Genomic DNA, 13,541 nt, shown 5'->3' with positions numbered 1-13,541 from the left:
CCGGTCTCAGCACTACGCTACATAGACTGAGTATACCCGCTTCAAAGGTGGTGGTGGTATTACCAAGGATTGTTCCTATTAAGGAAGGATGCTAAATGGATCTATGAATCCAATAGCGTTAATATGCTTTTCCAGTAATATTTCGTGCCTGACCCGATACTGCTTATTTTTTCTAACTGGATGACCATATCTAATTTTTGTTACTTTTCGCTTTAGGTTTTTGTATTTTGCGTCCTATTCACACCATTTTGCTTCTAAAACAAAGCGCTGTGAATAGGATGCACACGCAGCTCCTTCTGTTTAAAATTATATGCGGCATGCCTATATTCTGTGCAACTGTATCTGCATACAAAATGTTATGCTACAGTGTATTCCAGCCAAACACTAACCTAATTTGGTATGCTGATACAGTCGCAATTACACACAGAATACAGCCATGCACATATCATTCAAATCAGCATAAGCTGCTTGTGCGTCCTGGAGAACTAGCGTTTATTTAGAATGTGTCATGCTTTAATCATGGGACTTTTGGGGGCCAATGGGTGACTGTGGTCATCCTATACTGAAAGACACATTCCGGTTGGTCGAAACTATTGGACGTTTTCTAGTCTAAATACTGCGACAACTCGGATCTGATATGCAGAAGCCAGGAAATAAACGCACGCCATTACATTGGCAGCGTTTCGGGAAATAGACGCACATCTGTAATGTACGATGTGATGCAACAATTTTCCGGGCTGCATTATCGGCTCCCATTACACCCCAGCCATAGTATGTATTTTTTTTATTACTTGATTGGAGTGATTTGACAATGGTATACGATTATTCGTTGCACTTTGAATATGCTTTTAAATATTTTATGCTATGGATGTGACCCTATAAGCTAGGGTATTCAGATAGCTCCTTGCAGACTTGTATTTCATATCTCCTGCTATATATTTGTTTAGCAAAACATGTCATCTTCTGTCATACAGTATGCACTGCGCTCTGATGTTACAGAATACAGATGCCTCTTGTTGTCACTCTGCATTATGAAAAATAATCGAGTTATTTCATCCTTATCAATCAGTAAAAAAAAAACTTTTTCTCTGTGAATGTTTGAAAATCTGTATGAAAGCTATTCTGCATTCACAGTAAATCAATGGAGGCGAGTCTAGCGGCAACAATTACTATGAGTCAGCGAGTTACAAACAAAAGACGTCACCCACAGAACAGAACACTGTACTAACTTGAGAGGGTCACTCATTCATACAGTATATCGTAAATACTCAGGTTTGAGTACACAATGTATATGAATATAAAGATATAAATAGAACACTCTGTATGGACTTTCTATCTATTCCTGTAATAATACATACTAGACTTGCATTAAAAAGGCTGACCTTCTGTTGCCTCTAAACCAGTGGGCTAGCTGAAGCAATCAGTATGTGCTGAGAACGGAGCAGGTTGTGACTGTGCATCACAGCACCAAGATTGTACAACAGCTGTTTAGTAAAACAGTTTCAATAGAGGAAATTATACATTTCTCTTCAGGTTTGTGCTACTGAGGCTTCTGTATTCCGGCGTTTCCTGTTCACTGCTTTGTACCACTTCCACTGGCACCTTGATCATATGTTATACAGCGGTCGTGTGAGTTCCATCTACATATTCATTCATTTCTATTTCTCCATACTTTTACTGTTCCCAAACATAAACTATATATATTTGCTATTGTCCTATAAGGCTGCACACAACTCTAGTGCTGGTAACTGCTGTCATGTTTTAGGAATACATCTAAATAAACACTACAGAGCATATGACACTTTTGTCTGTCATGCATACAGTTCATCGAGCTCATCTAAAATTGTGTTAAACAAACCCATGTCTGATATGATCTTCTGTTCCTTTCAGTTTATACAGGCCAGTCGAACATTGATAGAGACTTCAGATGCTATTTACAGCAAAATAATTCAAGTGCAAAAAGCAGGTAAGACGTGTTTGGATTTTTTTGGAATGTGCAACTGTTTTTATTATTATTATTATTATTATTATTATTATTGGAGTGCTTTGCCAAAGCATAGAAGCTTCTACAGTATATTGGGAGCAGTAATTGCAAAACTATGTGCTGTAGCACACTGGGATTGTCTTAACGTTATGTATTTCATATACTCGGTGGTTGCTGAGGTACAGGGTGCTTTGGAGATGATTTGACTTTTTATTCAACCTAATTACTTTTCTGATTACATGGCTGTCAGTGAGGCAGTTTATGGCTTGCGTGACACACACACTGCCGTCACCCCAGCGCAGTAGAGTTTAATTATTTTTCATCCCTAGAACCTCCATCTAACCCTTGCTTTCTTTACACTAATGCTGTAGGAAGTATGTTACTGATAGCACCATTTAACGACACACCACCAACACCTACTCTTGCATCAGGTGTGTGGAGGGAGGGGTTGCTGTTTGCCTCTGAGTTGGGTAAAGGGTTACCTGAGATCTGGCCAAAAAAGTACAGACTAACCTACTGTAAGCTGCACATTCACCTCAAGGAAGAAATGCCAATGGGCATACGGATGGTGTAATGGTTAGCATTACTGCCCCACAGCACTGAGGTCATGGGTTAAATCCCACCATGACCCTAACTGTGCAGAGTTTGTATATTCTCCCTGTACTTGCGTGGGTTTCCTCTGGGTACTCTGGTTTCCTCCCACAATCCAAAAATATACTGGTAGGTTAATTGGCTCTCAACAAAAAAAAAAATGAACCCTAGTGTGAATGTGTCTGTGTGTACATGTGGTAGGGAATAGATTGTAAGCTCCACTGGGGCAGGGACTGATGTGAATGGGCAAATATTCTCTGTACAGCGCTGCGGAATATGTGTGCGCTATATAAATAACTGGTAATAATAATAATATGGCTGAAAGCCTGCTTTTAAATATCGTGGTGCAGAAAGGGTTGCCATTGGCATGTATTGCAATGCACTCGTATATCAAATTATACGTGGAATTCTCTGCGCTCCTGAAATATTCAAAAAATGTGAATTTAATGCAGCAGAATTGAGAAGGAAATCTAATCCTTTTTGATATATTGTGTTTCAAGGTAAATTAGGGATAACCCATTGCACTGACAGGGGCTAGCTAGTGAGTCTACAGGAGAAACCATTTCATTAAAATATTAAAATATCATGTGAAATGCATTTCTAGAGACAGATTTCTTAATGATTTATCACACTGGTGTACATATGTGTGTGTGTGTGTGTGTGGGGGGGGATTCAACAATCATTTTAAAATGTTGTCTCCTATGGTCATGTTTTTACATATAACTAATAATACTGGGCTTCAAAATTGTATAATAAGGAAAATAACTGAAGACAACGAGATATCTGATCTGAACAATTTTTTGGCTGTATTCAAATATGAGGATACAGTATTAGAATATGTTGCTGTGTAGGAACAGCCCACACATACCATTAACCCTTATCCAACACTGGTGGATGTGAAATTACTCGAAGGGACTTATTCAATTAGCCGTGGGATTTACCCCGCAGCTAATTGTTAGCACTGCCCGATTACATTAGTTGCAGGAACCTTGCACGCTAATTACTAGAGGCAGGATTTTGCCTTGTAGCCTCAGAAGCTGCACGGAAAAATCCTTCTGCAATTCCAATCGCAGGGAAACCCATTGATTCCGCAATTTATGCAGAATCAATGGGTTAGGGTACTTTAACCTAGTAATTACCATGCGGAGGAAAGGCTAATTTATTGAATAGCTTTTCCCTACACAGCACGATTAGCTGCAGGGTAAACCCCGCAACTAATTTAATATGCCCCTAGATATCATTCACCATGCGTGTGGTATACAAGTTAGACATTTAAAAGATAGACAATCATTAGGTTGACACCATATGGTTGACAGTCAAAAACCTGATAGGGTCAAAAGTCTGATAGGGACAAAAGTCCGACAGTCAAAAGGTTGCCACAAAAAAAAAATTGGTTTTTAAACATTTTTTTCCCCAAATTGTTGAAATGCGTCGCTGCACTCCCCACGCTGCAGGCTCGGTGGCTTGATTCGCTCGCCACAAGGTTACTAAAGGTAATAGTTTGTGACCTGGATAGTTAATGAAAAAAAGTTGTAAAAGCAAGAAAAACCCTAAAAAACATTTGTCGACTTTTTGACCATGTTTGCCTTTTGACTGTCGACCATATGAGGGGGAAGGGGGGGATGTAACAGGGTGTGAGAATCAGAAAGTGGGAGATTTTGGGAGATTTCTCCTGTTTTTTTTTTTTTTTTAAAGTGACAATCATTTGCATGGCAAAATCAACCTGGTTTTGCCATGTAACTGATTGACACCGGAAAAATCTCCCAAAATCTCAAATTTTCTGATTCTCACACCCTATTACATTCCTCCCATGGTGTCGACCTAATGACTGTCTATCTTAAATGTCTATCAATCAACCCCCTCCCATTCACCATGCGTGCTGTAGAACTATACTATGTTTGGTAATAGACAGACCATGATTTTCTGTACTGATCTGGTAGAATTGAATATCCCCCCCGTTGAATTAGTCTTTTCTTGTAAACCTTACTTATTGGCAGGGTTGAGGGGGAAAAAAGAACAGTTAAAAAAAAAAAAAGATTTTTATTTAAACTGGTTGTTTCTTTTAAAACCAGTTTTTTTTATGAGATAATGTTTAAAAAAATGCTTATTAATACTGTGAAACATTGTTATGTATTAGAAACCTTGATCAACCTTGTTTTAATGCTTTCTAACATTAACGATCCAAAGTTATTAGACTTTGATATGATTTATTTTACATCTTTCAATAAAACCAATTTTTACTGTTTATTATTCTTATTACATCTGAATACTGTATATTTACATAGACTACACATATTAAAATGTACAAAGTACGCTCAGACATCTCTATAGGACTGAAGGTTTTGAATTGAAATAAACATGAAGGAGAGTAAACCATGAGGTAATGTATTTCTCTATGTACTGCCTCTGTAATGAGTTGGAATTGTTTACCCTTTAAGATTGAGAATGTTAGTTGTGGTTTTCTCCTTTCCTATAGGATTGTTAGGGTAAGAGTTTGTGGAGTCCTAGCTGATGCTAGACATAATTAGCAACAAGAATGTGGAATAATATCAGGTGGATTCTCTTATAATAGGATTTTTTTAAGAAGTCATGGCTCCATTGCTGAATTCACACACATACCTCCCAACCTTTGCTTGTCAAAAACCGGAACCCTCACATGCCGTAAGCACATGCACCCAGAAAAGCGGGTGTTGCCTTGGGTAGGAGGGGCATGGCCTCAGGTGTTTTTGACATTGTGGGGGTGGGCCTCCCTGAGCAGCTGGACAGCCCCCTGGCTCACCTTCCTGTACACATGCATGGCATCTATTCAGGGATCACTCGCTGCTTTGCAGAGTAGCAGGGATCACAGGCTTCCACAACCTTCCCCCACCATGGGAGCCTGTGGCTTGTGCGTGTGACAACGGGACTGTGTCCAAATAGCGGGACTGTCCTTCTGCAATCGGGATAGTTGGGAGGTAAAAAAACAAAAATAATTTGGTTTAAACCAGCCAACCCTGCTTATTGGTACACTCCAAATTTACATTATGAGATTGCAGCACTGTCTTAGATAAATGGGCACTATTCCAAAAAAAAATGTACTCCACCTGTACAGAGATATTGTACAGCCTTGTTTTAATTAACTTTAGCAATGAGCTGTTTATTTTAAAGCTTAGCAGAGGAGACATTGCTCTTCTATCTAAACACTCATCTGTGTGTTGCAGTTCAGTCTGTATCTGCCAATTAACTACATAATTTGAAACATGAGCCATAAAATCTGTCTTTTAGCTGTAATACACAGTATATACTCAGCTTATAATAATGCATATTGCACACTACAGCTGTACAGGAATATCATGAAGTTGACTTGGACAAAAATATGCATGGAGTGGATTCCTCCCACTACATATAGGAAGCGCTAAACACAATTGGATAAAGTACAAAAATGCATTTTACTGCATAAAATAATTAATATCCATTATGGGCTGTATTTGATAACTGTCGGATGCTGCCGTCTTGTTGGAAATACGGCAGGTTCCGACAGAAATAGGTCGGAAGGGGTTCCGACCTATTCAATAGGGGCTGATTTTTTCCGACAAGTTGGGAATTCCCGACTTGTTGGAAAACACGTGGATCGGTGGAATAGCCGCCGAGTCACGTGTTTCTGTCAGAAATGGGGCCAAATCCGACTTGAAAACAAGTCGGATTGAGGTGTGGAGACAAGCGGTGCTGCAGGCCACGGGGGGAGCAGAGATCAGCGGCCGGCGGGGGGAGCTGGCGGCGGGGGGGCATGTCTGCGGCAGCGGGGGGAGGCGCTGCAGGGAGAGACCTCTCTCCCTACAGCACCTCCACCCACCAACCCAGACATGTACCCCCGCAGCCAGCTCCGGCCGCCGCCATCTGCACTCCTGGACGCTGCTGTCAGCGCATCCACAGCCGCTGACAGCAGCGGCAGGACAGGTACCTGTGTACGACCAAATCCGACAGTCGGATTTGGCCGCCCATTGAATAGGGGTTGTCAGATCCATTACGACAACTGCATGTCGGAATGGATCCGACTCTTATTGAATATACCCTTATGCATCAATCTTTAAAAACTGTGTGATATTTAACACTGAAAGATTATAAGCACATTATAACCACAAGAAATATATGGCTTTACTTCACCATAATAGTAATAATTAATATTTGTATAACTTCAGAAAAAAGGTAAATATATATGTTTATACACTTGTTTATATAGGGAACACTATGGCAAAGGCATTTCAATATATATAGGTGGTCATTACTTCAATAGAAACAGGACAAAGCATGAGTCCACTTATTCAGTGTGGTATGTGGCAGTTACTTGTAAATATCAGGTGCACTTTTTTGTATTAGGGCCAAATGGGCACAAGTCCTACTGGTTTTGTTTATACTCACAAGCCAGGTTTCATAGGTATGCAGTCCTCTTTAGATTCACTTATGATGTAGGGTGACTAGTGAGTCACAGCTGAAGTGGTCTTACTTTGAATCCCATGCGGCCATCTAGAGATCTGGAGGTGTACAGCCAGCTTCTCCAAGATTGATAACAAGCCTTTATAAAAGTAATGATACCATATCCTGCCAAGTGCATCTGCACTTGAGGATACATTCAAAGTTCTTGAAATTTTTAATATCGACTGACCTTCATGTCTTAAAGTAATGATAGACTGTCGCATACCTCCCAACATGACCGTCTCCAGGAGGGACAGATTGCTCTGCTCCTGGACTTCCCTCTTAATTGATGATTGCTATCACCTGTGCTGAAACACCTTTCTTATCCACTAACTTGTTCAATACAGGTGACGGCAATCCTAAATTAAGAGAAAAGTCCAGAATCAGAGCATTCTGTGCCTCCTGGAGAGGGTCATGTTGGGAGGTATATCATACCTCCCAACATGACCCTCTCCAGGAGGGACACAATGCTCTGCTCCCGGACTTCCTCCATAATCTATGGTTGCCATCACCTGTAGTGAAACACCTTTCTTATCCATTAACCTGATCAAAACAGGTGTCTGCAATCATACATTAAGAGAGAAGTCCAGGAGCAGAGCATTGTGTCCCTCCTGGAGAGGGTCATGTTGGGAGGTATGGGTATGTGTCGCTTCTCTTTGCTGAGTTGAGTGGTTCGTGCCATAATATGGATTACAACAGTAGTCAAATAGGGGTGTCCACTGTGTACTAACCCTACCTCTGCACAACACAACTGATGGTCTTAAACACATTAAGAAGGCAAGTAATTCCACAGATTGATTCTTGACAAGGCACACCTGTTAATTCAAAACCATTCCAGGAGACTACCTCATGAAGCTGATTGAGAGAATGCCAAGAGTGCAAACTGTCATCAAAGCAAAAGGGGGCTACTTTGAGGAATCTAAAATATAAAACATATTTTGATTTGTTTAACACTTTTTTGTTTACAACATAATTCCATATGTGTTCTTTCATAGTTTTGATGTCTTCAGTATTAATCTACAATGTAGAAAATAATCAAAATAAATAAAAACAATTGAATGAGAAGGTGTGTCCAAACTTTTGACTGGTACTGTGTCTATCTATCTATCTATCTATCTATCTATCTATCTATCTATCTATCTATCTATCTATCTATCTATCTATCTATCTATCTATCTATCTATAGTGAGAGGGGTCTCAATGGAAATATAAAAGAGACACTACGGGAATAGCGACAGAATATGCTGATGCTATATAAACAAATGTTAATAAAAATTGATGGTTTTAGGTTTACACTGAAATAGTACTGTAATACAGGGATCTAAAGTGTTAATGGAAGAGAACTTGTGTACAGCAGTTAACTATAGCTGCTCAGTAGGTGAAAGAGGGCATTCTGGGACTAACTGGGATAAGTACAAGTGTCAATATAATTAACACTCATTAATTATGGGCTGTTGGGATGTGGGCTAAGGAATGGGTGAAATGCATAGAGATGGTTGCAGTGATGAGTTGCCTGTAATATAGCATTCCCAGTATGTTAATTCAATTGCTCAACTCTGCTTCCAAGTCAAACTATTATGCTCTGTTGGAGCAGCTGCTATTGTTTTGTAATATAGCATCCACTAAAATGTGTATAATAGCAGCATGGAAATTTGTGGGATGAGCTTAGGTGGTCATTCCGAGTTGATCACACGTAGCAACTTTTTGCTGCTCGTGCGATCAACTTGACGCCGCCTATGGGGGAGTGTATTTTAGCATAGGAGGGCTGCGATCGCTTGTGCAGCCCTGCTATGCTAAAAAGGTTTTCTGCAAAACAAGACCAAGGTCAGACCTACTTACCTTGTGCGACGGATCCAGCAACGAAGGTCCCGGGATTGACGTCAGACATCCGCCCTCCAAACGCCTGGACACTCCTGTGTTCGGATCTCCACGCCTGGAAAACGGTGAATAGACGCCCCGTAACGCCTCTGCGCTGTCAATCTTCTTGCGATCGCGCTAGCGATCACTTTCTTCTTTGTTCTAGCCAACGACGCGCGTGCGCAGTTCCGACCCATTCGCACCACAGCGAAGAACCTCTGTGTGCGAACGGGTCGGAATGACCCCCTTAGTGTGCAGTACATTCATGTTGAGAGAGACTACTCTAAAGCTAGGTCTCTGGGTTACCTGCCAATATCTGCCAGTAGTAGTGATTTTGTTTTTCTATCGCACAGAGATCTGATTTATAACTAGGAATATATATACAACAGGAGTAAAAATTCCTAGTAATCAATTAACCTGTTTATGCAAGGTTTTAATAGGATTTCATAAGAAGGGATTCCCTGATCTGTGATAATGGATGGCTACAGTCCATATTAATTATTGGATATATAATGGTAGTAACACAGTTGTACTTATATTGGGGATCGTTATGAGATCCTGCCGGCTGGGATGCTGAACGTCAGGATCCCGACATCGGCATCCCGAGCGGCGGAATGCCGGCAGGGGGGGGAGGCGAGTGCAACAAAGGCCCTTGCGGGCTCGCTGTGCTCGCCATGCTGTGCTCGCCACAGGTTATATTCTCCCTCTATGGGTGTCCTGGACACCTATAGAGGGGGAATCACCTACCTCGCCGGTATACTGGCGGCGTTATGGTGGTGTGGCCCTGTTAGGATCCCAGCATTGGTATTGTGACAGCCGGGATCCTGACTATCGGTATGCTGACTGCATACCTTATATTGTACATGCTATGCTGGCCATACACTAGGTCGATATCACATACGAATACATGATTTGGATTCCTAATTCGATGCATCGTGTTTACATTGTGCATGTTTTTGATACAATTACGATGCGATGTACGTCCCCGTGGGTCGAATGTCGCATCCTCTGATCATACGTGCAGCCCATATCCGTTGTAATCGTATACATATTGGGCCTAATTCAGACCTGATCGTAGCAGCAAATTTGTTAACAGTTGGGCAAAACCATGTGCACTGCAGGTGTGGCAGATATAACATTTGCAGAGAGAGTTAGATTTGGGTGGGTTATATTGTTTCTGTGCAGGGTAAATACTGGCTGCTTTATTTTTTCACTGCAATTTAGATTTCAGTTTTGAACACACACAAATCTAACTCTCTGTGCACATGTTATATCTGCCCCCCTCCCCTCCACCTGCAGTGCACATGGTTTTGCCCAACTGCTAACAAATTTGCTGCTACGATCAGGTCTGAATTAGGCCCATTGTACCATGTTTATGCACATACGATGCATCATACGATTTTGAGTGGCATGTCCCTGTACTTTTTTTTTGTAAGGCACATGATCGGATGCGGGTAGTCCTGATGTGTGGCTAGCATAAATATGAGCGCGTATGAATAAGACAACATGAATTAGCTGATTAGAATAATAATGTAAGTCTCTTTTGCATAGTTATTAATAAGTATCAAAAATAATTGAATTGGGTATATTAGAGAGTTTAAACTTGCTTAATAAAGTGCATTGGCACTAAGTGATATTATGCATGGTGTGCTTGGTAAGAGACCTATACAGCTAATTAACAAGGCCCTTAGAAGTTTAAGCCTCTTTGAATATAAACCATGTTAGAACAAGCTACTTTCTCTTTGAAAAAGTTTCAGTCAAGAGACAAAGCATATATCAGGGTAATTAGAAGTAGAACTGCTATACTGTGCACATATCTGAAGAAATATTGAAAGCTATATACTAGGAGCAGTGATATTTGCCTGTTAATGACCGTTAAGTGAGATATGTATAATTATACATACTAAGATTTTGTACATTTAACACCACCAAGTAACCAGTGCTGGTAAAAAGTACTGTCACTGTACTTCATAAGGTCTTGATGATGGAGATTTTGCTGATGAATGTAGTTAGCTACTAACTGGAGAAAGTAAAGTTGTTGCTGTTCATAGAACTGATTTATAGTACTGTTCTGTTCCTAATTATGCGGCTCTTGCTGTAGTTATAGGTATTTTGGCTATTCATCTTATGTGACATGCACTAGTTTTTCAGGAAAATCTGCATGCAGCGGTCATTTGCAAGATTCTAAGGCTGGTCTAATGGTTGATAAGATTTATGTACAAGTGATCTTGTGTATACACACTTACCAATCATCTGGCTGATACATCTGGCCAGCAGATCCCATTTGAATATGCGCGCGTACAATATACAGTATTGCTCGGTCAGTTGGATGCCTATACACACCTGCCGCAGATGTAACAATATATTTGCACGCTATATCTGCATCTTTCGTGCTGCACGGCCGACGTGATATATCTGTGAACGATGTGGTTCTTGGATATATCAGGTCCAGTTGATAACATCGGGGGTAATTCCAAGTTGATCGCAGCAGGATTTTTGTTAGCAATTGGGCAAAACCATGTGCACTGCAGGGGAGGCAGATATAACATGTGCAGAGAGAGTTAGATTTGGGTGGGGTGTGTTCAATCTGCAATCTAATTTGCAGTGTAAAAATAAAGCAGCCAGTATTTACCCTGCACAGAAATAAAATAACCCACCCAAATCTAACTCTCTCTGCAAATGTTATATCTCCCCCCCCCCCCCCCTGCAGTGCACATGGTTTTGCCCAATTGCTATAAAAAATCCTGCTGCGATCAACTTGGAATTACCCCCATCATTCATAGGCTGTACGAAAGATATGTCAGCGAGTGTGCACCCAGCCAAAGTTTGTATGCAGGCCTTTGGTATCTTTACTCAAGTTACAATGTTTAATACTGAAGGTTACATGCAAGATTAGCCCCTGTACTTCTTTCAATACCAATATTTCTGCTGCGGGGTAGACTAGGCTCCACAAGGATTAACATTGGGGTGTAGAGTAGGATCTTGATCCGAGGCACCGACAGGCTCAAAGCTTTGACTTTCTTCCCAAGATGCATATATCACCCTATATATATATATATATATATATCACCCTATATCACCCTACCTCCGTGCACAGGAGCTCAGTTTTTTAGTTGGTGCCATGCAGTAAGCAGGCACATAACAGGGGGGCTGCTCCAGCAGCCCTGAGAGAAGCTTTTAAAGAATATTGAAGACTTCAAGGGCTGAAGCAGAGACATTGACTGTGTTAGATGTCAGTCAGACATCTCCTGCCGCAGCTCCATCACCTCCCCCAGCGGCGCTGTACACTCCCACGCCCTGGTTGCCGGGTACCTACAGTGGAGGCTCCGGTTTTCTTCCAAGTTAGTCACACACACAACCGCTGCTCTCCCGGATCGCATGGCCGCAGTCAGAGAGGAGGTAAGGGGTCCCCTCGACGGGACCCGATGTAAATCGCTGGCGTGGACACTGTGGTAGTACAGGGACCCCACTAGACCACCAGGGCATGGGCACAGGTCGGTTTTCTCTCATAAAACCGTTTTATTAAGCCCCCAGTACCCGGTGGTGAAGTCCAGCAGGGGGATAAGGCTTTGACCTGTAGCCCCTCCCCCAGACACAGGGCGCCATTTAGAGTAAATGTTCCCGCCCTGGAGCTGCATATCTCTCTCTCTCCCTCACTCCCTGTCAGCGTTTGGGCGCCGTTATAGCAAGCAGAGCTGATCCTGGGACTGTTTGGGCAAATCCTCCTCTGTAAAGCCGCCTGCCTGTCAGCCCAGTGCATTTTACAGGACACTTAAGTATTCTACATGTCTGCTGACAGTGTTAGTTAAGAAAAAGTGCATTTAGTCAGGGTTATTTAGTACAAGTACCCTGTGATATACATCCAGTCTTTACTGTGCATTGCTATATATATATTAAGTGTATAACTATACATAGTACTACTCTGTATTGCTAGTCCAGTGCAGTTTTATTGCATGTCATAATTTCTGCATTGTACAAACTGTGACTCTGTGTGTGTGCATATAGCTGCTGTGTGACCTCCATTTCGTGTATTTCACTCAGATTGCTATCCCTATATTCTACAACCTGAGGGGGCTAAGTGTGTCAGGTTTATCATAATATAGGCAGTTCTCAGGATATACTAGTGTGTATTTTTCTCTGTGATATTTAGTCACCATATACCTCTTGAATTCCCTGTTTGTGCTGATACACTGCACAGGGGGTTCTTGTCAGATATTGTGCTGCTAATATTGTACCGTGTTGCCTTGTATTGAGCTTTTGATTATGTTAGCTACAAAGGGCAAGGGAGCTGGGGCTGATCCCACATTGCGTGGTGTTGACGCTGAAGACACATTTGAGGATAGCATAGCAGATGAGGGTTCAGTTTCTGGGTGTTCCTTACCCCCCAGTGGGACTGTAGCAATGGGGTGCAAAATGACCCACCTTGGGCTACCTTCTCCATGCTATTGAATACGCTGGTAACTAGACTAACTCCCCCTATGGGACCTTCTGTGCCGGTACAACCGCTTATGGTCCCCGCGGTTAACCCGCCATGGGCAGATCAACTGTCCAATCAGTTACAGCAATTGAACCAATCACTGACTGCTCAAAAGTCTAACCCTCGCCCGCCTAAGACCAAGGGATCCTCTAAGCGGGGAATTACTTCCTCACAATCCAC

General features: G+C 41.7%; 1 protein-coding gene across 1 annotated transcript in view; it reads left to right on the top strand.

The window, feature by feature from the left end:
- LOC135055403 (inactive phospholipase C-like protein 2) overlaps positions 1 to 13,541 on the top strand; it is a 296,430-nt gene that overhangs the window by 163,843 nt on the left and 119,046 nt on the right. The window contains exon 4 of the mRNA XM_063959425.1: positions 1,891 to 1,966. Within this exon, the coding sequence (XP_063815495.1) occupies positions 1,891 to 1,966 (76 nt within the window). The remainder of the gene's footprint in view (positions 1 to 1,890; positions 1,967 to 13,541) is intronic.

The sequence above is a fragment of the Pseudophryne corroboree genome, chromosome 3 (assembly GCF_028390025.1).
Source record: "Pseudophryne corroboree isolate aPseCor3 chromosome 3, aPseCor3.hap2, whole genome shotgun sequence".
Lineage (NCBI taxonomy): Eukaryota > Metazoa > Chordata > Amphibia > Anura > Myobatrachidae > Pseudophryne > Pseudophryne corroboree.
The sequence above is the reverse complement of the archived record's forward strand: the minus strand, read 5'-3'. Positions and strand labels throughout refer to the sequence as shown.